This window comes from Halyomorpha halys, unplaced genomic scaffold, assembly GCF_000696795.3.
Source record: "Halyomorpha halys isolate HHAL.00 unplaced genomic scaffold, Hhal_1.1 Scaffold106.1, whole genome shotgun sequence".
NCBI classification, from domain to species: domain Eukaryota; kingdom Metazoa; phylum Arthropoda; class Insecta; order Hemiptera; family Pentatomidae; genus Halyomorpha; species Halyomorpha halys.
Window position 1 is genome coordinate 1,802,384 of NW_027111449.1, and position 25,180 is coordinate 1,827,563.

At 31.2% G+C, this 25,180-nt stretch overlaps 4 protein-coding genes across 7 annotated transcripts in view; 2 read left to right on the forward strand and 2 right to left on the reverse strand.

Moving 5' to 3' along the window:
* Nucleotides 1-4,025, reverse strand: part of Prp3 (pre-mRNA processing factor 3) — a 23,049-nt gene extending 19,024 nt beyond the window's left edge. Inside the window, exons 1-4 of one of the 2 annotated variants that reach the window (XM_014415666.3) lie at nt 3,879-4,025; nt 3,646-3,800; nt 1,834-2,033; nt 1,542-1,742 (exon numbers count right to left, since the gene is read on the reverse strand). In XM_014415666.3, the coding sequence (XP_014271152.1) occupies nt 1,542-1,742; nt 1,834-2,033; nt 3,646-3,781 (537 nt within the window). In that variant the 5' untranslated portion in view covers nt 3,782-3,800; nt 3,879-4,025. Of the gene's footprint in view, nt 1-1,541; nt 1,743-1,833; nt 2,050-3,645; nt 3,801-3,878 lie in introns of both variants that reach the window. The other variant, XM_014415668.3, reaches the window with a different exon arrangement.
* A 2,088-nt stretch (nt 4,026-6,113) lies between these two features.
* Nucleotides 6,114-10,859, forward strand: LOC106677633 (uncharacterized). Its single transcript, XM_014415665.2, has 2 exons — nt 6,114-6,303; nt 7,873-10,859. The coding sequence occupies exons 1-2, from the start codon at nt 6,256-6,258 to the stop codon at nt 10,690-10,692; spliced, it is 2,868 nt and encodes a 955-aa protein (XP_014271151.1). The 5' UTR covers nt 6,114-6,255; the 3' UTR covers nt 10,693-10,859.
* A 4,661-nt stretch (nt 10,860-15,520) lies between these two features.
* On the reverse strand, nt 15,521-21,082 carry Wbp2 (WW domain binding protein 2). Of its 3 annotated transcripts, none has more exons than XM_014415673.3 (7): nt 20,870-21,082; nt 20,657-20,721; nt 20,300-20,471; nt 19,677-19,823; nt 19,271-19,390; nt 17,320-17,408; nt 15,521-17,217 (listed from the first exon to the last, which is right to left on the reverse strand). In XM_014415673.3, the coding sequence occupies exons 1-7, from the start codon at nt 20,880-20,882 to the stop codon at nt 17,173-17,175; spliced, it is 651 nt and encodes a 216-aa protein (XP_014271159.1). In that variant the 5' UTR covers nt 20,883-21,082; the 3' UTR covers nt 15,521-17,172. The 3 variants fall into 3 exon arrangements, with proteins under 3 accessions (XP_014271159.1, XP_014271156.1, XP_014271157.1); XM_014415670.3 differs by having other exon boundaries at nt 20,547-20,721; nt 20,870-21,070; XM_014415671.3 differs by having other exon boundaries at nt 20,312-20,471; nt 20,547-20,721; nt 20,870-21,053.
* A 180-nt stretch (nt 21,083-21,262) lies between these two features.
* Nucleotides 21,263-25,180, forward strand: part of Ent3 (equilibrative nucleoside transporter 3) — a 9,866-nt gene continuing 5,948 nt past the window's right edge. The window contains exons 1-6 of the mRNA XM_014415669.3: nt 21,263-21,789; nt 21,855-22,009; nt 22,091-22,219; nt 22,304-22,378; nt 22,475-22,698; nt 24,726-24,969. Of these exons, the coding sequence (XP_014271155.1) occupies nt 21,620-21,789; nt 21,855-22,009; nt 22,091-22,219; nt 22,304-22,378; nt 22,475-22,698; nt 24,726-24,969 (997 nt within the window). The 5' untranslated portion in view covers nt 21,263-21,619. The remainder of the gene's footprint in view (nt 21,790-21,854; nt 22,010-22,090; nt 22,220-22,303; nt 22,379-22,474; nt 22,699-24,725; nt 24,970-25,180) is intronic.

The following is a 25,180-nucleotide window of genomic DNA, read 5'->3' on the forward strand; positions in this document are numbered from 1 at the left end:
TAGCCCTGATGAAGACCTCAAACTCAGGTCGAAACGTCGGCATAAAATAAATAAATATGGTTTTGTTTATTTATGTTGTTCTTTGCTGACCGCACCCCCCCCCCCCCGACAAACTTCTTCAAGCATTAATCTACGGTCAACTATCTACACCTCAAAAAAATTATGTTTATAATAGCTTTACATTACACAAAATTCCATGTTTAAGGATTATTGCACATTTGGAGGAATTTTTGTTCATTTTATTGAATTTTAACTATGAAATCATTGTATAAATTTGTGATTAGCGAAAAAAACCTTGATTTGCATGAAATATAAAAAGAAAAAATTAGAAATGATTGATTTTACTTCTCCCTTTAGAATTTTCTTGATCTATTTAAACAAAAAAAAATCAAAAAATATTTATTGAATATCTTAAAACAAATAATAGCATGAAATATAAAAAGAAAAATTATAAATGATTGGTTTTACTTTTTCTTGGTATTTCTCTTAAAATAGATCAGCCGTCTATTTTACAATTAACAGCATGGCCAATGGGTAAAGATGGCTTTATGTTATCATTATGAATGAATACCACTCTCAAGCTACATTTTGACGAGTTGATAAACAAAAGCCATTTCTTTGGATGATAGTTTAGATTCATCACATTAAAAAGCCCAGGGATATCATGGCAAAGCTTGGGCGAACAAGATACAAGCATGGTGAAACGTGTTCGAGGCCTAGATGGGCAGGACTCCTTACTCTCAATCATTGACATTTTAATTCATATGCATGTTTTACTTTAAATATTCAGCTTTCATTTGAAAAATAAAGGTAATAGAGTACATCAGAAGGCATATCCTTATCCTAGATATAAACATCCTTCAAAAAAAAGCCTAAGATGATTTCTGGAACTGTTGCACTGAGTCCATCTGGTAATGTTTATTGAAGTTAGTTACGTTATTTTTACACATTATCACCTTTTAAAACTAATATCTTTATACCTACTCGATGAATATTAACATGGGAGGTCTCGTTTAAAAGATAATTTAATCGTCTTAAATTTTAGGACTTTTTTAATAAAGCCAACAGGAACTTCATTTTTATGAAAGTTCTATTCAAAAACACTGATTTTTTGTTTTCTCATCTTTCTTAAAATTGAAGAGATGGAGAAAAGCTAACTGTAAACTAGTGTAATCAAATCCAAACTAACTGTTTTAAAGTCTTTAAGTTATGTTTATGCATACAACAAAGATTTCTTCGTCAATAAAATTTAGGAAACTTTAGTCATTTCTTCAGAAAACAATAAAAAACAACAATTCTTAAAATGTATGATTCAAAAACCAAAATTGAATGAAAAAAATTGATGATTTGTATTTCAGCAGAGAACATAAACACCAAGTTGAAAAACCTCAAGTCAAAATCCATCCTTCCTCCACTTTTGTAAATAAAGATGTTAAAACTCAAAACACTAAACAAGCAGTATCACTAGAAAATCGATTTCCACAAACGAAATAATTGAATATCAAATGTACAGACACTATTTGATTTCCCCACTGCCTTACCTGTAAAAGAGCAATCTTCTTAGCTTTCTCATCAGGAACTCGTACCGCTGAAACAGTACTAGAGATAGGTGGAGCTGGTAAAGTCTTCGGAGCTGATTTAACGGAAGGTTGAGAATTTGTATTAGAACTACCTTTGATTGCCATTAATGACTTTTTTCTTTCTTCAATCATTTTTTGTGCATTTGCCATCATGTTTTTGATCTATTAAATTTAAAATCAATAAAATATAACAAATAAATGTTGTAATTTAAAAGAAAACATTGATTAAAATTAAAAAAATAATATAATATACCTCATTGGAAGATAGTACATCCCCCTTTTTATCACCTTCCCTATCGGATTTAATTTTTTTATTTTCAGTAAAAGGATCTAGGTCATCAAAATGTCTCTTCCTGTTAGTTTTAGTATCTTTAACACCTTCTGTGTAAAGCCCAGAAAGTTTCTCAGCCAACTTTTCTGCTTTGCTTGTATCCAATAGATTCCCCAGCTTTTCTGTAAAACCAAACACCTTACCTCAACAATATTACTGAATCCAAACAATAAAAACACTCAATACTAGAATAGATAACTTATTATTAAACTACAAGATAAATATGCTTAAGAAAAATTTATATTTTTAACAAAATTTTAATAACTCTATGTCATCAATTAATTATATGTCAAAAGAAAAACTTGATAGATAAACAAAATATTATAATACATAAAAAATATAGGTTTAAATTAATACATAAGGAAAATGTTTTTAATGACTATAATATAACTTATCTGACTTTTCAAACAGACAATTATAGTGAGTAGGTTAGTCGATGAACGACATGTCACAATCTCACAAGAGGAGATCATAACACTAAAAAAAAGCAATCCCCTTCATTCAGACTGAGAGGAATTGGAAGAAATAGTACCTTCTCCAATCCATAAAGGAGATAGCCCACTAGGCTCCATTAAAACAATATCATCCATAAATTTTTCCTTTTCTATTGTATGTTGTTTAAATATCTATTGCACCCATATCCATATTTCTTGAAAAAAAATTTCACCGCAAGGATCTTGAACCTATGAGGCAGAACTTATCTAAACTAATGTGTAACATCTTGCTCACTTCAGAAATAATAAACGGACAAAAACTAAGTACCCAGATATTTCATGCCAGCAGTAGGAAACCATTTGTAACACTTTTCATAGTAATAAATCCAAGCAGAATTTCCACTAAGTAAGACTTAAAAGGCATATACTTCTCTCCATAATTTTTTATCTGCTTCTCTAGAGATATCTTAACTCTTACAGATTTCGAGCAGCCAAATTTCAGCTATTGCAGAATAGTCCTGAACATTCAATATTGGGCCTCTGCCATGAATTCCATGGCCATTGCCACATAATTATAGTTAATTCACTAGGATTATCTTTTATTGAATTACATGCTGCACAAGATTTTATATCTAACTCAATATCATCATCCTATTTGGGCTTATCCTTCCATTCTATTTCATATTCTATTCATACTACGTTACTATTTATTCTTAAGTCACCAAGCATGTTGGATTATTTTTAATGTCTATTTGATAAACACATATCCTCATCACCATTTTAATGTAGTTGGTACATCGAAAATAAAACATACTAGTGGTTCAGTGTTTTGTTCACCATAAAATCCATACACAACTCATCCCAATGATTTATAATTCAATTCCATCTAGTATTGATACATACAAATTCTCAGAGGAAAAGAATTCCCTGAGCCATGATCCCAACTATTCCTTCAAACTTCATTTATATATATAAATGAAGTTTGAAGGAATAGAATCTATTTCAGAAGATAAACATTTCAAGCTCTAGGCAGCCTTTAAGGGTTGTCATAAAGGAACACTAGGCCCACCTGCCAAACAAGTCCCCTCGACCAGTAGTATCAAGGAAATTGCTTACAATGGAGATGCTAATTAATATTAAAAAAAAAAAAGGATCTTATGCAAAAGGACCTGGTTTATCTCATTATCAAATTGACTCTCAAGATTGAGGAAGGCTTTTCTGCCCTAGTTTTTATAAAACCCAAATCTAAGTAAGCATATTATATAAATTAGAACCGAAGATAAAAATAAATGATTCTCACCTGTTGTTTTTTTCTTATCATATCCATTATTAACACAATTCAAAGCAGTAGCTGCTAGAACTGGTTCATTAAAACCAAGAAATTTTTCGACAATTCTGTCTACTCTTGATTTCATATCAGTGTCACGTTTAGCCATTTTTATTTTAAATCAATACCTGCAAAAAAATAATCGTTAACATCAATTCTAAAAATGCATTAGATCAACACCTATTGGCATAACAACAAGAACTAACCCACAGTTAACTTTAAATAATAGCAATATTAATAATTAATAAATTAATTTAAGAGTCACTTGTTACGTAAAATCTTTGCAATAAATTGAAACTTTAATATTCATACTACACTCCAACTAACACAGTAAAATACACATCCAGAGAACGCAAGCCAAACGGAGCGATATAGTACGAGTCGTTCCTGAACGAACAGGTTAATTTAGTGCCGCGAACAAGAAATTGCATAGAGTTCTCTTTCCAAAGAAGAGTAAAAACATAAAGAGGATAGTTGACAACGTCTCTGTGCACAGGTAAATAAAACTTTCCCCCACTTATGTAATTACATGAAAACTGTTCATTCAATCACAAATTTGAACTGACTAAAAAATGCAGTAAACGCTTTTTTCATTAATTTGGTCTATCAACAATGGAAATTCTTAAACAATTCACGGATACTTCAACTTGCATAAATTCGTACTTTAATATAGCAAACTAAATTAGCAACTTCCGTCCTCATTGGTCTTGTTTAAGAAATTCCAGTTATTTATTCCTATTATTGTTGACCATCATCAAGATATGTACCACAGTTTATGATCATTTGAAATTACATTAGCTTATTGCGATAATGTTAACATTATCTAGGTATAAGCTTTAAAGCTCCTTTCAATACCATTTTACTCTACTTCTTTATACAACGGTCCTTTTGTTATTCTTCCTCACGTTTTCTGAAGTTCATTTCTCTTTGATAAGAAAGAGTAATTAAAGTTTTCATATTAAATAACAATAGTCGCAAAAAAAAAAAAAACACTGTTAATTGTTTTAAAATAATAACCATTAAATACATACAGAGCAAAGGCGCTATGCAATAAAATTAAAATAAATTCCTAAAAGAATGTGAAACGACAAACAATTTCTCGGCTCCTAGGGCGCATTGGCAAGAAACTTAGGAGACGTTTAATTTTTTTCACCTTGTATCACAAAAAAAAGTTTCATTGATTTCTGTGATCCCACGTGCGTACCTCTCCCCTCCCCCTTGTAGTCCATAGAAACTATTTGTAACCACTATATCCGTCATCAAACTCCCTTACCTTATTACAGCAGCAAACGATATTCTTAGGGAATTATCCACAGATCTCCCTAAAATCATATCAGAGATAAAACGAGGAATAAGAAATTTGTTAGCGATGACTATAGACACGTCAGAAAAGTGGTCTTTGCTACAAATGCTCAATTTTGTTGTGGATTTTCAAGAGTTAACTAATTATAATCTTATTGCTGAACTTTTTTTTATCACCGCATTCATTTCATTTTACGAAAGATTTTTTCAAAATTAAAATTATAGAAGATATTTAATTAAAAAATGAATCAAACAATACTAAATAGTTTAGCTACTATATCTATTGTAAAAACCAATGCCAAAAAAAGGATACTTCGATGATATCATTAACAATTTTTCTTAGGCTAAAGTAAGTAAAGATTTGAAACTGCAATTGATAGGCTAAATTTTTTTAATTTTGATGATTCGAAACGTGAATTTACAGTCGAGTAGTATGATGGCTTTTTATAAAAGGTTGATTTCATAATTTGTTTCATTACTTTTTATTTTTAGGTTTTGGTTGTGCTACCAGGTTGTACTATCATAGTACTGGAGTATTCTATACCCCTAAAATGGGGTCTTAAAATAAGAAGATCACACATAACGCTAGAGACCATGGCGTGCCACTGCATGTTTGATCACAAGCTCAACATTTTCCTTATATTTGAATGACCCTCAAATAAAAAATATGATCAATGGATATAAAAGAGTGTATTTACACATTTTAGCAACTGTTTTATAATTAGTAATTTATTTCTGAATATAATGTAATAATTAGTTTAGGTGTGTGTTTCACTGAATCAAGTTCAAAATTCAAATTTAAAATAAGAAACTCAATTCATAACTTTAATTTTAACTGGATTGTTTAGTTCATACTCCAATTAAGAGCTAGAATAGAAAAATTGTCCATAAGTTACTACAAATCGGTAAAAATCACCTATTTGGTTATAGAACAATTGAACTCATCAAATTTTCGACACCATTAATTTTAAGCGTAGTAAAGTTGTTAAACGATATCAAATCATTACAAGATTTACTGCTCCCAAAACACTACAACAGTAGAAACGATGAATGATTGTAATTCTTTTTTAAGTATTGGGGATACATAATTACTCCTAATTAAGATAAAAACATTTAAAAAATAAATTTATAAAAATTATTCGCTCGATAACCAAAACCATGTGTCGTCCACCCATATGTATCTAGTTTTAAAATCACTCAATACATTACACAATCACCTTCATAAGCAAGCAAGTTAGATTATCAAAATTTTTGTCGATGATCTTTTGACTATGTGAGACAATGCATCATTTAAGACGTGGACACATTTTATTACGACGTTGTTTCAACGTAAGTCCTCTCTTATCTATTTGTTTTTGTACTATAAATCAAATTTCTATTGAATTGGATTTGTGAAGTTAGTGAAAGTAAATTAAAGGCTGTACTTCCTAATGTATATTATCAGTGAAAACCAAACAATTTTCTAAAGGAGGAGCGCACCCGTGTAAAAGGTTGCCACCCGTCGCGTTTTGCCAGGACAGTCCCCGCCTCTGCTCCGTAATCTTATGTCTCAGTGACCACTATCACAGGACCTTATTCTTTCCTTTTTAATTTTAATCCGAAAGATGTTCTTACAATTCTGGTTTCGTTACGAAGTGTGCTGGAAAGATTTTTGGCATGAAAAATGTCTATACCTATTTCCAAAATCCACTACTGATCTACCGCAGCCACTTCACTAAGATCACGAGGCCGATTAATATTTCTTTTGGAAATGATTAATAAGATCCACGACCATCAATATTCTTTCTAGTCTTCATACTTTTTGCTTTAGATTGTAGGGAAATAGTCAGGTTAGTGGTCAAAAATGATACAAAATAGTAAACAAAAAAAAATTATTTTTTACCTTTATTGACCGCCATCTGGACCATCTTACTTCATTCTATTACATACAATTAACTATTAATCCTCCACTTTTTGCTAGTTTTTTTTCTCGTTCTTAATTTTTATATTTTATTTTTAATCATAATATCATGTAAAGTGAATTGTAAGATCAGCCCTAAGTTTCCATATATTTTATTTTATTTAGTTATTAAAAAAATAACAAATTGTGCTACCAGCTATTTTTATTTTCTTAAGTCCTTTTTTTTAATATAAGTTTATTGCGTAAAAAATATTTTTGAATGCAAATACATTTTTTATTTACCTATTAACCATTTTTATAACTTATTGACAAATTAGATTTATTAAATTTACAACCTGTACCCCTCTGAATAATTACTGTTTTTTTTGCATCACAATTTTAATAGGGGTAGCAGTAGCAGCGCTGCAACGCGCGTCTACCAACCCAAAGGTCGTCAGATCGAGTCCCGGTCCCACCCGGGCTTTTTTCAAGCATAAATTAATACAAATTTCACTCATAATCTCCCCCCAGGTATTGGTGAGGCCCGTTAGACAGTGGGTGGCACTCACAAAAAATAGGCGTGGGAGTGACGAACCCACCCTACGAAAAAACACGTCAAGAAAACGCGTGATGTAATATCCTATTACATGGTATTAATGTAATACCATGTATTAGGATATTACTATTATATTATAATATTATAAATTATTATATTGTAATTATTATTATGTGGTGTGTCCCCCATGTAACATTAATAATAAATACAAAAATACCCAATTTGTATAATTATAGAACACGGCCGATAGATACATCGACATTTTTATGATTTCAACCAGCTGATTTTGTTAATTGTCTGCAACTATAAACACTTCACCTCTACTTATTTATATTACTATAATACTAGGCAAAATGTATCAAATAAATCCTTACAAAAAAAAAAACTGCGCTAATAATCATCAAGTTAATTAATATAATATAGAATGCATGCATGGAAAAGAAATGATTGTTTTTTATTTCAGGACCGAAGTTCATGGAGAAACTACTGTTGTTCCAATCGCCACAAAGAGCCGAGAGAACTAAGTTGGCAATGGTCAGTTAAAAAAGGGCCAGAGTTAATGAAATGCAAAAACATTAATGTTTCAAAGGTATGTCCAAAGCCATCTTTTTTTCCAAGATTCAAAAAAGTATTTATCCCTCTTGATAAGAAGCCTTGCGAAAAAAAAAAAAAACCAATGTCATGGAAAGAGTACTGGAGCTTTCTACTACCCGACCAAGTCCGTAAACCTCCCCTTATAACGTGTAAAAAACTACAAGCCGAAAGAAGAAGATGTTGCTCCGCTCAATCCCACTGCGATGAATGTTCAGGTACGAACTGCTGTCCTCCACCAAAAGAATGGTACGGACAAGCTGAAATTTATGTGTTGCCTTCTAGTTTACCTCCAATACAAGAGCCCCCACAAGCCCCTGAGGCTTGTGGTCCCCCACCTCCTGCCGAACCCAGCTGTGTTTTAGCACTTAAAGGAGTGTGTCCAATACCCAAGAAATCAATAAACATGGACGATTATGCTTATAAAAAAGCATTTAGTGGTATCAACTTGTGTGACGAAATGAAAGAAATACCTAGCTCTTTTAAAGTAAAAGGTCCTTGTGTCCCACAGTTACCAGATTCTAGTAAAAGTCTTCGTTTATCTTGTGGTTATTTCGCAGAATTTAAAGAAGTAGAATGCCCCAAGGCTATTACAGCTAGGAGTACAGCCGAAATGCCTCCCCTCATTTGTAAAGGCCAAGAACAAGACGGCCGTGGTGACAGTAAAGAACCGAAAGAAATAAATGTTGAAGTCAGTAAGATTGTTTGTGGAAGGCAAACATTCTTAAAACCATATAAATATGGAGATAAGGTTCCAGAACCCAAAAAAATTCATACGCTGGGTTTAATGAAACAAAAGACTAAGACACTATGTACTCGGGTGCAATCATTCCACACGACTTCTCAAGCTCAGATGAAAAACCATGAATCAAGCGAAGGAAGTAGGCAGCAGACTGAAACTTATCAAAGTCAACCGAATTTAGAAGGGGGAATATCTCACAGAATAAATACTGATAACACCTGCCAGCCCGCTAAAAGTGGAGTAGGGTTACATTTCCTATTGTTAAAACCATTATCTGGCAGGCTGAGAGATGGTTTGCATGCCCCTCCTCCAGCCTGTCGCCCTGAAGACTTATATTATAATCATAATTCTCAAGAAATAGATCCAGAACTAAGCAAACTTGCTGAAATAACTAAAAGGAATATGTCTTACGGTGTGCAATATCCAACAACTACAAAAGAAAAAACTACCACCACTTTAGCCAAAGAATTATCTAAAATGGCAGAAGAAAGATACATAAAAAAATCTAAAGAAAAAGGTGTGGATAGAAAACCACCGACACCTCCCAAACCCTACTACCCACCATCAAAGCTAACCCTTTTAAAAGGAAAAAAAAATATAGTACAAGTATCATCAAAGGCAACATTTATGACAGAAGCCAAGATCAATGTCAAACAAGCTAAAAAAAGAAAAGATAAGAAAACTAAAAAGGATAAGAAAAAAGATTTTATTTGTGCAGGATGTCCAGGAATTAAAGCTGCAGAAGAGGAAGAAAGAAATCCTACACCAAAGTCATTCCTTGATTGTAAAGTAAGGCCTGCGGGTAGGTGTCGAGGACCTCAAAGGAAAGTACATCCGGACGAAGGGGAGCCAGACAGTATATACGGTAAGTGTAGGCAGAAACCGTATTCATTGTGTAATAAGCCAAGACCTGTGATTAAAAAAAAAGAACGCCCCTACAAAATGCCTTGTGAGGAAAATACGACGAAACGAAAATTTCATTTATTTTCTGCATCTCAAGCATCTAATATAAATAAGTCAGGAACCAATAAATTTCACTCGACAGTGCGTCTTAATGATTCTAGCACAAATATTCCAACTATATATGACTTACTAAAAGTAAGAGGTCTGAACAAGACAGGCAAACAAATGGCTAATCAATCCAACGATTGGGACAGCCATACTTCAGAATCTTATGGGGAAAGGAATTGTGATGAATACGAATCACTACCAGACCTGAGTAAATACCAACCAAGCGCTGATGAAAATGGTATTAAAAAAATGAGTTATCCTATTAATTTATGGGAATACCCTGATAGTAAAAAGAAATCTAACTACAATTCTTGGTCGAATAATGAGGGAAATAAAATTTTAATGGGATCAAAACGTAAACCTATCCTAAATATAACAAAAGATTCCAATATCAGTGTCAATAGTCCTCCAAGCAAATATAATGTGCTGTTCAATTCTATATCGATGAAGAATCGGACAGAAAGTATTAATAAAAATACGAACCACTTGGAAAATAAACCTAATAATCCTGAACCAAAGTTCAAAAACGTGGCAGATTTTAAAGAAAAAAACATATCCAATTCAAAAACCGTTGAATATAAGAATATAACAGAAAACAAACCTGTATCAAATGCTTCAGCTACAAAAGAAATGCCCCCATGTCCAATCACAATCCAGAATATGTGGGAGGATTCACTCAGTCCATCAACTGAGCAGAATTCACCAGCCTCACAAGAAATGAAAGCCAAGGAAAAACCAAAAAGTCAAACTATATTAAAGGATAATTTAATAAATGAGTGCAATATCCATAGCATGTTCAGACCGGCAGAAGAATCAACAAAGGTATCAACAAAACCAGACAATGACAGCCAGTCCATATATTACCAGGAAAAGATGTTGCTTTCTGGTCCTGGAAATTTAGAAAATCTAAATAATACAACTGAAAGTAAAGAAGATTAGATGTTTGTGATGTCACTGTAAAATAATATTATCTCTGAATTAGGTCTCTGAATTAATTGCAACAAAGCCTATTCTAACAATGTCCACTATTGGAGACTAGGCATGGAGAGAGCTTAGCCAAAAATAATTTTTGAAGCAATAAAAGCAATAAACTTTTAACAAAATGATTTAGTGATAATTTTTCTGACTAATGATATAAACAATAACAGCAATGTTAATTATTAATTACCCGACTACGGCGAAGTCAAAGAAAGTTAATGTAATGTCTTTAGGGTATCACATTCACATAACCTGCTCATTGTATGGTCGACGGTTTAAACGAACTCCTCAACCGATTTTTAAATTTGTTGCCCAAAATTTATCCCATTAGTATTTTCAAACAATTTGAGCTTAAAATACTGAGAAAACAGATACCTCTTTTATAATATTTCGTAACCGATTTTTAAATTTGTTGCGCAAAATTTATCCCATTAGTATTTTCAAACAATTTGAGCTTAAAATACTGAGAAAACAGATACCTCTTTTATAATATTTCGTAACCTCCTTAAAGGAGGGCAGCACTGCCAGTAGCCGTCGTGAGAATTAACTGCATTGTGCATTAATATATGCTCACTTTTTACTTGAAAGGCTCGTATACAGTCAATATCGTGAATATTAGCACATTTTAGCAATAATACTGACACGTGTGCTTTACCTGCAAGTTCTACGTTCCATAATATTGTCAGTGACATTCGTCTTCATTAACTATGTTGATTCGTAACAATGTAAGGTTTTATAGCCAATCTTAGACATGACTTTGATATAAATTTGACATTAAATGTTTAAGGAACGTATTCCTAACACGAGGAGGCCCCTCACCTCCGGATTTAAAATAGCACCTTTTTAGTATGGATATCTCATAAATAACAAATAAACACAACAGGTAACCTTAAAATACCAAAGGTAGTAAAAGGTAATACCCAACACGAATTACTTTTCTTTTTCACAGCATGCACTTATTAATTCACTTTTTCTTTCTGTTTAATAGAGATAGGAAAAAAAAGAACGTATTAACCATCACAAAGTATATTGTTAAGGTTAAGATATTATATATTTAGAGATATTTAGATACTTAACATTTGGATGTAAAATTTTAAGCTAAATAACAATTAATTTACTATTGCGATAAATTAACACCATAGTTATGTTACTCCATAGTGATATTGTTGGAAAGGATGGTAAAGGTATTAAAAATTAAGTAGTGTTTTATGTGCAAACATCACTTTAAAAGACAACACAGTACGTTTTCACTTTTATAATTGACGGTTGTTAAGAAAATAAAATCTTCAGAAAGTTCTAATAATCTTTTAGCTATTATACATAATTTTATATCATTTCTAAATAGTTATTTTATCTCATCTTCAAGTAGATCACAGTCACGAAGTTATACTTGAAGAAGTTTGTCGGGGGGTGCGGTCAGCAAAGAACAAGATAAATAAACAAAACCATATTTATTTATTTTATGCCGACGTTTCGACCTGAGTTTCAGGTCTTCATCAGGGCTATAGAACAAAAGAGATAACAACATTTAGAGTAACTTACAATTGAAAAGGAATAGTATACAAGTATACAAAAGGAATACAATAACACCATACATAAAAGGAATAGTATACAACCCCCCAACAAACTTCTTCAAGCATTAATCTACGGTCAACTATCTACACCTCAACACGAAGTTATACTTGCTCAAGAAATACAATAAACTTAAAAGAGATCTTACTCGATCTTTTTCACAGTAGATAGACATTGGGGCAGAATATCGTTTAGGCCTTATATAAAAACAACTTAAATGTATAAAAAAAAAAAAACTGTATTCTTTGAAACGACATGAACATAACACAGGAGATACAAATACACAATTATTAGTATGAACATTAAAATAACAAGGTGTGTCCATTAGTTGTTCCAACATTAGATCAAAAATTACAATAACTAAGGATGCCCAACCTTCATAATCTATGTTATCAAATTTTAAACATAACCATAGAGAAATAGACTAGTAGGATTTTCAAACCTTACCTAACTGCACACTGTTTACACTTATCAATTGGTAGATATTATCAGATCAGTCCTGCTAACTAAAAAATACCAGCTCAGCTCCTCGAACATACCCATTTTACCACACAAATAACCGCAACTTTACTAATTCTTTAGAATCAGTGATGTTACAACCGCAACTAAATGATGTACATTCATGATTATACAGTCGTACTAGCTCTGACGTGATAGTTGATAGTACAATTAATGACAGTAATTCAACTATCACATATATATACGATCCGACGGAGAACTATCCTTATGTAGTTTCAGTTATTTCAGCAAAAGCCAGCAGCCACCATTGATGTAACTATTTGATAATTACGACCATTACAAAATTTATTGTCACGTCTGTAAAACTAATGTCGCACTGGATCTGGCGTGACACGTTTATGGTACAAGTGATGTTAGTGGACTAACAGTCGCCACATGTAATGACGATATGAGAGAAAATATTGTTCTTTTATAATTTAACCAAAACTTAAAATGGTATTAGTTTCGGTCCCAAAAACTAATCCACCATAGACCCCCGAAACAAATTTATCTATCAATTAATAAAATCACCCGACAACTATACCAAGTTTCATTATTTTTTATAGGATACACTATCAATCCGTTAATATATTTAAGGAAATGTGCAACATCTTTTGTCTTAGAAGAAATGGGCGTATAAGATAAATTTATTTCCGTAGTCGGTTTTTTTTTAAAGTTAAATTATGTTTTATTAACAATATTGGTTGCCTTTACGAATATCTTTTGCTACTTGGAAAAAGCATCCTTATATTTCATGGAAAGATATTCTATGTAAAATGGGTAAGTCACCAAAGAACGTTTTGAGACTGAAGTCTCAAATAAATTGAATATTTTGAGGTCCTGAGTGCAAAACGGTGTTGTCCCGAATTTCTAAGGAACACTCATTTCCCAGTCCAGCATGTAGACCTAATTTGTAGGAGATATTGACATACAGATCAATTATGAAAGCAATAACATGTGGTCGATGAAAGAGAGTATATTTCTTATAAACACTCTGCCACCCAGCGACAACTTGAGCGCTCTCCACAACTGTGACAATTGGCATAACACTTGAATGGATAATGGCATAGTAGTAAAATACAATATATTCTAAATGAGAATTTAACATACAACTTCCTTTCTGATAATTTTTTGACAAAAAGATAAAGTTACCAAGTGAAATGAAGCAAAAAAATATGCCAATATATTTTTTTTTCTTTCAAAAGTAGCGAATTATGAACGCAAATATCTCGGAACCTGATGAATTCTTTTATCGGTTAAAATAATCATTATAGAGTGCATGTTCATAATAATGAAATCTCAGATTATTAATAATGAGGAATTCACTTTTGGGAAAGGTAATGGACACAGCTATGAATTGTGTTGTTGAGGACAGAATAACTTTATGCCAAAACTATCTTTAAGCAGACTCACATCACAGATTGTGACCTGAAGGGCAAATCTGAAGTATGAATATATTGATATTGGAATACTGATTGATATTGATATTAACCAACCCAGAGGAAGTAGTAAGTGTCCAGCTTTTCATTTGGGCTGAAAATCATTTTGCAAGCCCAACATCATAGAATAAGAAACTATAGTTGAATTTAAATTATTGTAAAGCTGCTCAAGATCTTTATTAAACAGAACTTCAATATCGCTATTCTCTTCAAAAAAATATAAAATTCTGTGACTCATTCTGAGCCAGCCTATCTTATGAGAATTATTACAGACTACTTTAGGGATAGAGTCCTGTTTTATGTTTCAATGATTGGCCCAAGGAAATACAAGGTGACTAGTATCCTACAGGGCTCCATATTAGGGCCTCTTCTATGAAACATCATATATGATAAAATTTTTAAGTTGACAATGCAGGAGGGAGCAACAGTTGTGGTCTTCAGGGATGAGGTGGTGGAGTCAAAGTACTTAGGAGAAGTAACCCTCATTGTACAGTCTTGTTACAATCTGAGGTTGTCTGTTTTCTGTAGGTCTACAACTTGAAGATCACAAGACCTAGGAGCTCCTTCTCAGTAGCAGGAAGCAGAGAACATCAATAGGTAGGGAGGAAATTTGTTTTCAGCTGATCTGAAAATACCTGGGAGTAATGATTGATGTATTTCACCAGTTAATACATGGAGAACATCAGCGCCAAATCTGATAGAACAGCATCCTTTTTGTCACATTTTATGTTGAACAATAGAAGTCCTGTGGAGTCACAGAAAGCTTCTTGCTGTGAATATCTCCTCAATTCTGTTGCATGAAACTCCAATTTGGAAAAATGCAATATCATGGCCATAGGCAAGAATTTCACCAAGTGGGGAGCAGACTTCAGCCTATTACACACATATATATAGCCCATTCCAGGAACATTGGGTAAATAAAATAAATGGTGAGGTAGGTTTTCATGTCACCAACTATTAACTGGACACAGATGCTTTAGAATTGGACATCACTATGCTCTATAATTCAGGAAACAGTGGAGCACATGTTCTTCACTATGTATGTGCTTCAAAAAGAAACTAAGGGAAATTGGAGAGATCTTGTTGGGTGAACATCACACCAGATAACTTGCTGAGCTATACCATAATGGCAATCCCATGGAGAGGAAAGAACAGGTGTATGGAGGTGGTTTTAGTGGGTAAAAATCCCACACATGGATACATATGGCTTGTTTTATAAAGACTTCCTCCAAATATCCTAACATCCACACTCCAACTTCCTCTAATTAAGGTTAAGAGAGTAAAAGCAATACCTTGAAGTTTTTATTGTATGTTTTACAACAAAAGAAAATCCAGCATTTAATAATTAACACTCATACTGGTACTAACGTTTCATTTGCAATAATTTTAAACTTAACACTGTATCTTACTAACCAATTCTTCATTTTGTTTCTGTTTAAAGAACATGTATTAACTTTTTAAAATATTGATTACCCTGGTGCAATGAGGTTTAATGAATGAAAAATATCGTACCTACTTGACCAGTTATTAAAATATATATAATTTTATTTTACAGATACAATTTACATCATTATCTCTAAAATAGTTAAAACAATAAACTCTAGCATAACAATAATAATTACTTACAATAAATCTGATACTAAAGAGGAAACAATGAATGTTGATGGCTTGTGGTGTATGTAGTAAAACTGTTGCTTATCTTTATGAAGAAACAATAATAAAATGACTAGAAATAAATTATTACACCCTGGAATGTTTACCATCTAGTATTACAAATTTTATTAGGCCACACAGCCAATCTAATATTGGAGTTAAAAGAAAAATCACTTTTACTGGATTAGATCAGTAAAATTATTCTAGCTGAATATCAAAAACAGCAAACCTTTATATATAAAATTAGTCCAAAATGTTAAATTGATAGCCACAAGCTTTAACACAACGGTATCTTATATTACAAATATATATTTATATTGTGCATTTATATTCATTAAACAAGCATATGTTTTTGTTATTATACAAAGAATAACTTCAAATCAAAAGCTACCTAAATGGAACATTGTAAAATGCTCATTATTTTCTAAAAATATATTTTACAGATAAATATAATAAAATTAATAATATGATGAACAGTAATGTAACATATTCCTAATCATATATACTATATGGTCATGAAAAAAAGTTAAGATCATTTATTACTTTGTGAATTCTTCCCATTTTTTTAAAAGCTATGGAGTATATAATACTTTTTCATTGATCACTTTAATCAATGCTACTTTTAAGGTATATCTAAATTTTGAAATGGAAATATTAAATATTTAATTCAAACTATTATATCATACTTCTGAAATCAATTAATTTTTAATTTGGCTGATTTTTATGACCATCACAGATTTCATTTAAACTACTTGTATCAATAGATATTAATTTTCTGGGAAAAAAAAAAACAAAAAAGGAAAAACAAATTGTTTTAATTTATTGAGGATTTAGTGAAAATTTAGAATCAAAACTGAAGCAACTTATACCACTTGTTAAATACAAAATAAAATACTCATCAGTATTTTACTCAGAGGACTGAAGTCGGAACCGGCTCATTCGATTACAAAATAACATTATTAAGACACATAAATTTTAAAAAAAAAATTTTAACAAAAACTCAAATTGTAATTAACTACACTTACCTTAGTTCATAAATTAATTATCTTCACCTCTATAATTATTTTTCTAAAATATTGAATTGAAATTAAATTAAATGTAATCCTTTCCCCACAATCAATATTTCTCTTGTGAAACACAATATGCAATGTGTAGGTTAAGAATACTTAACTCAGATATACTAATGAAAACAAAAAAAAGAAATTTGATTAAATACATGCCATTCATTTAATTACCTGCAGGACATAATTGATTGCAAAAAGAAAATATTGATTGGTTATTACTGATTCTTTTTATTAGCTTCATGGTATGCAGGTGGTGGTTCCTAAAACAAAACAGATTGGTAAGCAAATAAATAATAATACAAATAAAAAATAACAAAGCTATTTTTAAGGAATAACTCAAAAATAAAAAGTATCAAACTTACATAATAAGCAGGCGGAGGAACATAGGCACTATGTGGATTAGTAGGATCAAAGTAAGCACTCTGAGCTGCCTCTGTAGCTTTTGCATCACCTAAACAGAAATATAAACTCAGTATTGTAAATTTAATTCTAAATTGATATATCAATTATTATTAATTAATAGAAAAGACCTATCACCTCCTACTAGGAAGGGACAAGGCCATCATAATTATCAGTATATCCTAAGCAAGAGTTTTACATCTTCTTTTCACTCAGCAAAATTTAAAACAATACAAATTTTTTTAAACATATATTAAATATTTTAATTCTGTTATCCAACAAAATATCGTTTTAATAATTAGGCCTATGCCATTATCAATTACAATTTCATCGGTGATAAAGAATAATATCTGTAAATTCAATATTATTGAATTAACAAAGAAAATATTATATTATCTAGTCTACTTCATTGATAGAGATTATGCCACATCCTTTAATAACCTCAGTGTTGTTAAATTAAACAACCTGTTAACGCCATAATATAATTACGTTGTAAATAGTATTTAGTTTTATAGTTTTAGTTATATAGTTTTATTAGAATTTAATTTAGTTACATTTATTTTTATTTGTATTGTTTTATTTAGATTTAGTTATTTGAAAAGAAAAATGTGTAAAATTATATTTGTTTGTAATAATGAGTAATAGAGACAGTTGCTAGGGGTGATCATTGTTGCGTCACCTAGCTACGGACCGACCATCTCAGTTTTTAGAGCAGTTGCGACTAATTAGTGGCCCTGATAGCGTCCTCAGCAGCCCTGTCTGCATTTGGTTGATAATAGTTTGGACATTTTTAGTGAGTTAGTGAGTCATTACAGTTCGGAACCAGACCTTTTCTGGCCTTTGAGTGCAATATGAGTTGTTGCTAATCAATCGGCTCGTATAATTAATAAAAACAACTAGACCCCGTCTGCCCTAAATGAGTGCCACTGTAGCCGGCCATCTTAGCTTTTGGGACATCGACTGTTTGTAAGCCATTGCACCAACTTTGGACCAGTTTGAGAGTTGCAGCTGAGTATTTAACAATGGAGCTTCTACCTGCACATCTCGACAAGCAAAATATCTTCCTCTGACCTATCGGAGTGGATTAACCTTTTGAACTAGTGGATTAACTGTCGACCAGTATTTATTTTACATATTATTTGTTTATTTGTAAATTAGTTTATTTTATTTTAATTTCATAATTTATCTGACTATTTTATTTTTATCTGAAAGGGCTTTTATTTTTGCTCGTATGTTTTATTTATGTTAGTTTTTAGTTTTGTTTTTTACCATGTTTAAATTGAACCAAATAAATGTTTAATCTAAGCTAGTTTGTTTTTTTGTTCATTTTTAAAGCCTTCCAACAAAAAGACATAGTCGATTTGAGGTGGCTTTAAGACAACTTATAAACAATTATTTCTTAAGTGAATCTTTTGAGTAAATAACAAATAGAGATGGTAGCCACCCCAACCCACATGTACATACTATGAGGTTAGAATGAAGCATTCAATACATTTGTACATATTTTTCTCCCATGCAAAACATGAAAGTGCTTCCTAATCATAAGCTAAGTTGACATTCTGTTCTCACAAACAAGTCTTCAGTTATATGTAAGCTTCTGCTAATGTCCTTGATAGCAGTTAGTAGATGTTGAAGAGACCAACAAAAATATCGTGGATAACATAACTTTTAAAAAATGGTACAAATCTAATAGTGAATATTCCAATAGTAAAGTTCTAAATACTTTTTAGTTTTAACAACATTTCACTAGAACAAATGTCAGTATCTTTAGAACAGTTGCCTCATCAGTGAGATGAGACAGTCTTTGACCAAACACAATAATACATAACAATTTGGCACATAAAAATGTCTGAAATTGAAAAACGGCAGAAGTACGAATCATATAGTAAATGTGTTAAAAACACATATATCTACCTGCAGCATTTGGTTGAGTAAATCCAGTAGCCTGCTGCATATGTGGAGGATAAACAAATCCATTTGTATTGTTGATTCCAGGATAAGGAGGAGGCATGTCTGTCATATAGACAGAATTAGCTAAAAAGGAAAATAATACTTATCAATAATAATACTAATCAAAGACCACCAAACTTAAAAAGGTAATAATTGTTATGAAAAAAAATTAATTAGTGCATGTCTGAAACTTGGCAACACTAAGTAACCTTCTTGTTAACTCCCTTATTCTTTGTACTGCCATATTTGTAGTTTGTATGAATACATTTACAAAGTTCTTTTCTAATTGCTTTTTTTACTCTACCTAAACAACTATTACAATAGCATAAACAATGACTAAACTTAATATGGTAAATTGCATTTAACTTACCAGGTGGTTGCATTGAAAAAACATTGACTGGTGGTACCCAGCCATAATAGCCTGTGGGGTCAGGAGCATATGCAGGAGGAGGAGCTTGATACCACTGCCCAGGAGGTGTGTATGGTGGGGGAGCATCACTGGTTGCATTTCTGGAAGCTAAAAATTAGTAATAACAAGTAAAGTATTTTGGTGAATATACAAAATTTAGATGTTCATGACAACAATGATAACAGCCAGAGAGTTTGTGTAACTAAGTACTAACAGCATTGGTGATTTAATCCAAATCCAAAACATTGCAATAAATAGTTAACAATACATATAAAAGAAGAACCACAGAAACATTGATATTTGGTTATACAGATACTATTCCTTCCTGACCAAAATTGGATTATAACCTGATAACCATAATAGGTTGTTATACTGGCTTAAAACCGTAAACTGATTCATATTTCTAATGAATTTGTGCTCTGACCTCAACATAAAAAATCCATGGGGTTTGCTTATCTCTTACGCAAACAGAAGGAAACATATGGAATCAAAGTTGGAATAATATACCATGATAGGTTATAACCCACAACTGATATCAAGGGACTAATATATACCAAAATGTGAGATCTGCAAGTATTACATACCATTGGACTTACCCATACTTGCTGCTTTCAACATAGCTTGAGCAAAATCAATAGCACCACCTTTCTTGAAAACTAATTTAAATTTTGCTTCTCCAATCCAATTACCATTAGGTTGAGCTCTAACTTTCCCTTTAATATAATTAGCACCAAAAACAGGTTGTTCCAATTCAACCTGTAAACAAGAAAAAAGTTATTAATGAGACAGTCTAAATATAGAAATGATAGTCAATGATAACACTAAACTCACATCACTCAGAGTTATGAATGGAAAACTAAAAGAAATCATGGGATCAGCCTGTTTTGCATTGTTAAAAATCATGCGATGAGTAGTAAGATAAAGTCTTCCTGTTTTGTTACCTTTGAAAACAGCACTATCTTGTCCAGAAAATTCCATAGATACATCTTCAGAAAACAGTAGAATACTGAAAAAATGTTTCTTTTTAATAGCTATGTAAAGACAGCAGTTCGTTAACTATAGCTGAACTGGACACAATATATGTCATATATATATATATATATATACAATATACAATAATATGTCATAACAATTGTAGCATAAATGATACTTACCATTCACCTGCATGTATTAATACGCCCCCATTAATGTGTGCTGTATTGAGCGACATCCTTGTGGCCACAAAGCAATAACAGTCAAAACTTGAATATTTGAACCTACACTATTGCACAACTCAACACACTACCAGCTGAGCTTGAATCATCTGAGGCCTTGATAAGTGATAAGTGATATCCGCTGTCAGCACTACCAGTCTAATTTTAAATAATAAAAATATGACAAAAATTGTAATAAAAAGTTTAAGATGTATGATTTAGTATTGATTTCTACCAACAAAAATAAACCTTATTAATTTTATTTTGCTTTGTCAACTCCCATTGAATCCAGTTCATTCGTTTACGATTTTAAATTCTTCAATTGAAATACTTTTCCACCTAAATATTCTCATAGTTCGTTTAAATAGGCCGCGATTCCACTTAATAAATATAGCGTTTTACATAATTTTAACCAGAAACAAATTTTACCGGGAAGTCATTCCTCCAAACGCTGCTCCCAGCGCAGAAATCGATGACGGATTGGAAGGCATGCGTATTTCGTTTTAAAGATGACTTACTGTGTTTTCTAAATATTACGTTAGGAGCCAATAATCTAAAATTAGTATGTTCCGTGAATGATATTGATTGAAATATAATATGTTGAACAAAAAGTACAAACGGAAACCTAATGCTGGAACGGAAACATTTGTTTTGTTTATCAATACGGAAATACATCGCTGTTAAACTCATAAAAATTCACTAGTTTCTAAAATGGATGAAAATCTAAGTAGAGGGTATATTCAATTGGGAAAAGCCAGGGGTACAAACGATTTCCGTTTCACAAATGGGTTCAGTCATCTTTCCCCTCCTGTTGACAAATATGACAAAATATATTATTCCCTTGTCCTTGCTGGTGTCGGATTTTTGTTACCATACAACAGGTAAATAGACCTGCATACCCTAAACCTATACTGATTTGTTAAAATTTATTCAACTTTTTTTTCAGCTTTATAATTGCTGTTGATTACTTCCAAGAGGAATACCCTGACTCCTCTATAGTATTTGACATGTCATTAGTTTACATTATAATGGCATTCTTTGCAGTTTTGGCAAATAATCTTTTGGTTGAAGCTTTATCTTTAAATACCAGAATAACGTTTGGTAATGAAATCCTTAATGGGTTTGAAAACAAATATTATTATTCATTATAGTTATAATTTATTATTCTTACTCTTTTTTTAGGCTACATTTTGTCCTTTATTACCCTTTGTTTTGTTGCTATTTGTGAGGTTTGGTGGGGTATATTTTCCACAAATACATCCTATACTGTCAATTTAGTAGCGGTAGCAGTTGTTGCGTTAGGTTGTACAGGTTTGTTTTTGTTTTAAATTTATTCAAAATGTATAATTCTTAGAAATATTTAACAAATTTATGTGTGCATTTATTCTTTTACAGTTCAACAATCTAGCTTTTATGGCTATACCAGTATGCTTCCAAGTCGATATACTCAGGCTGTTATGGCTGGCGAAAGTTAGTTTTATATTTCATAAATTTAATACATAACATTTTAAACCAAACTTTCTGCTAATTAATCTTATTTTTTTTTTACAAATTCATTACCAATAGGTGGTGCTGGGCTCTTAGTGTCTCTGAATCGAATTCTAACAAAAATGCTGCTGAATGATCAACGCTTGAACACATTTATTTTTTTTGCAGTCAGCACTGTTATTGTAGCAATGTGCTTTGTTCTATACCAAATTGTAAGACAAACTGACTTTGTTCAGTTTTACCTTACGTTGTGTAGGGAATCTAAAAAAATTACTCTTGAGCCTACTGAAGATGCAGGACTTGTAAGTAGTTAAATTTATACTTATTATATTTACTTACAAATTTCATATATATTTTTTAATTAACAAAAAATGTTCTCTAAAGCTAATAATTATAATGGTAATAAATAGTAATAGTACAAACTTTTGTATGTACAAAAAATCAAGTTAGTAGTTAATAAGTATTTTTATTCTTAAAAGAAATATAATTCAGTTCATATTATATATAGAAGTTAATATAGAATTTTTTTTTCTGTACATTACTTTATATATATTTTTTTTTTGCTCCAAAGAGCTTTGTGGTAATTTTTTCTTTTGTTTATTATCTATTAAAATTGATCTAGAAATTGATTCCTTAGAAGTGCAGATGCAACAAGTTACCTACAGTAATCAGCCAAACATAATTTCATTATTCATTCAAACAACATTTTGGCTATCTAGAGAAATGTTTTCAAGAATTCATAAAATTGTAATTAGGCAATCATAGTGCTTATTAAATGCATAAACCAGGCACTGAAAATAACCAATCATTTTTATTTCATGAGTTTCTATTGTGAAATAATAATTTTATTGAAATTGTTATTTTTCAATTTTTTTTTCGAATAGTTTTCTTTTCTTTTTTATTTTTTAAACCTTAATTGAAATTTTTGTAAAAACTGTTTTCCCAAAATACTTTTTCAAATAAGTTAAAAGAAAAAAATTAATTACTTTTCAGTTGTTTTGACAAAAAAATTCAACATTAGTTTTTTTTTTTTTTTTTTTTATAAATGTTTGTTTCAAAACAATTTAAAGAAACTAGGGTACAAATACGAATAATATTTGTACAATCAGTTCTGTCAATTTAATTTAATTAAAAGTATTTAGTTTTATTTTAAATTATGTATATTGCATATCACATATATGTATAGTATTGTTAATGAACTAAATTTAATCATTATTAAAACAATTTTTGAAAGTAACAGAAATATCCACTATCACATCCACACAATAAGTTTTACATTTTACTAGTACAAAACCAGCTTCTTTGGTTTGTCTCTAAAAAATAAATTTGGAAACCAAACTAACACTCAGAACCATATATTAATATAATATTGTACCTTAACACGTGCCAAATAAAATACAGTAGAAATCATCCCTATGTAGCAATGCACAATTATCAGTTGCTTTTAATAGTTACAACTCCATTGCTGTGTTTCAAGAATTAAAATTCACTTTACCCCAAAACTTTTTTTTCTGTTTTAAAAAATTTAAATTAAACCATAATTTATTTGGGGAACAATTTTTAATGAACAGCATTACATAACTTCATAACAAGTAATCTTTTTAAATCAAAATTCTTTCTTAATTTAAAAAATAAAAATTATGCTATAACAGTTATTGTGAAACTAATTTTTAAAAAAAATTAATAATGATTTCAGTCCCTGGGAAACAAACACACAATCACCCAGGTTTTAAGTATACTCTTTATACTCAAATAATTATCTTGCTTTATCATGTAAAATGTCTTGGAAGCAATGTACTTGTTGTATAACAATATCAATTCATTAACTTTTATAATTAAACATTTGAGATCGGCCATGATAAACCTCCAAGATTACAACTTTACAACTTGAACTAATTTATAATCACTTCTCCTTAAGACCTTGAACATTTTTATAAACAATTCTAAAACACTGGTGAGCTATTGATGTGATTTGAATCCCCTCACAGGAATCCTTGCAGAAGAAGAAATGAAAGATTATATATATATCTGTTAAAATCCATCAACTAACACTCCAACCCTTTGAAAGGCAAACTAAAAATCAGTTCTATCAATAAGTTTTCAAAAATTGTGTTCAGCCGAACCCACTCATGGACCATTCCCAAGGGACTTGTGGCCCACCTATGGTCTGGGGGGGGACCACTTATCTAACATCGACCTTTTCTTTGTCTAAAATTAAATTTAAATATTTATTCTCTTTCATAAAAAATTTCCATAGATTTTCCTCCCAACAAATGTATTCTGTTTTCTTACTTTTTATTTATTATTAACATACTCTGACCTTCATCAGATGGATCCAACTGATGCTGCAGAAGGAAAAAATAGTCAGTATGGAGTCCTAAAACTTCAACCTCAAAGTCCACTTGAAAATTCTCAAGCTGCTGCAGGGCACTTTAGTTTTTCAAATCCAGTGTACGAACCCTCGGCCAGTGTAGGTCCAACTTACAAAGTTGAAGATGTAGTAGTCAGAATGACAGGAGATTCCTCAACTTATAGAAAATCCAGTTCAGCTAAACCTTGGTCAGCTATCCGCAGTGAGTTTTCATATTATTTCATTTATAGTTAAACTGGTAATTAAAAGCTTTACAAATATCTTGGTTCTCATTTAATGGCTGATCTTGTGATATTCAATAAAATTTGAATCATTTGAAGTTTTAGAATCTCTTTGATGAAAAAGATTCAGTAAGGTTAATATACCAGGTCATTCAAAAAGTCCTGTCGTTTTTTTGGGGGAAATTATAAATA

Bases quoted from the DNA above. Each gene is read 5' to 3' on its own strand.
- LOC106677633 (XM_014415665.2), top strand. From the start codon at position 6,256: ATGCATCATTTAAGACGTGGACACATTTTATTACGACGTTGTTTCAAC. The intron at 6,304-7,872 runs GTAAGTCCTCTC...TTTTTATTTCAG, and splicing joins TATTACGACGTTGTTTCAAC to GACCGAAGTTCATGGAGAAA.
- Wbp2 (XM_014415670.3), bottom strand. From the start codon at position 20,925: ATGTCGCTCAATACAGCACACATTAATGGGGGCGTATTAATACATGCA. The intron at 20,722-20,869 runs GTAAGTATCATT...ACATTTTTTCAG, and splicing joins TTAATACATGCAGGTGAATG to TATTCTACTGTTTTCTGAAG. The intron at 17,218-17,319 runs GTAAGTTTGATA...GTTTTGTTTTAG, and splicing joins TTCCTCCGCCTGCTTATTAT to GAACCACCACCTGCATACCA.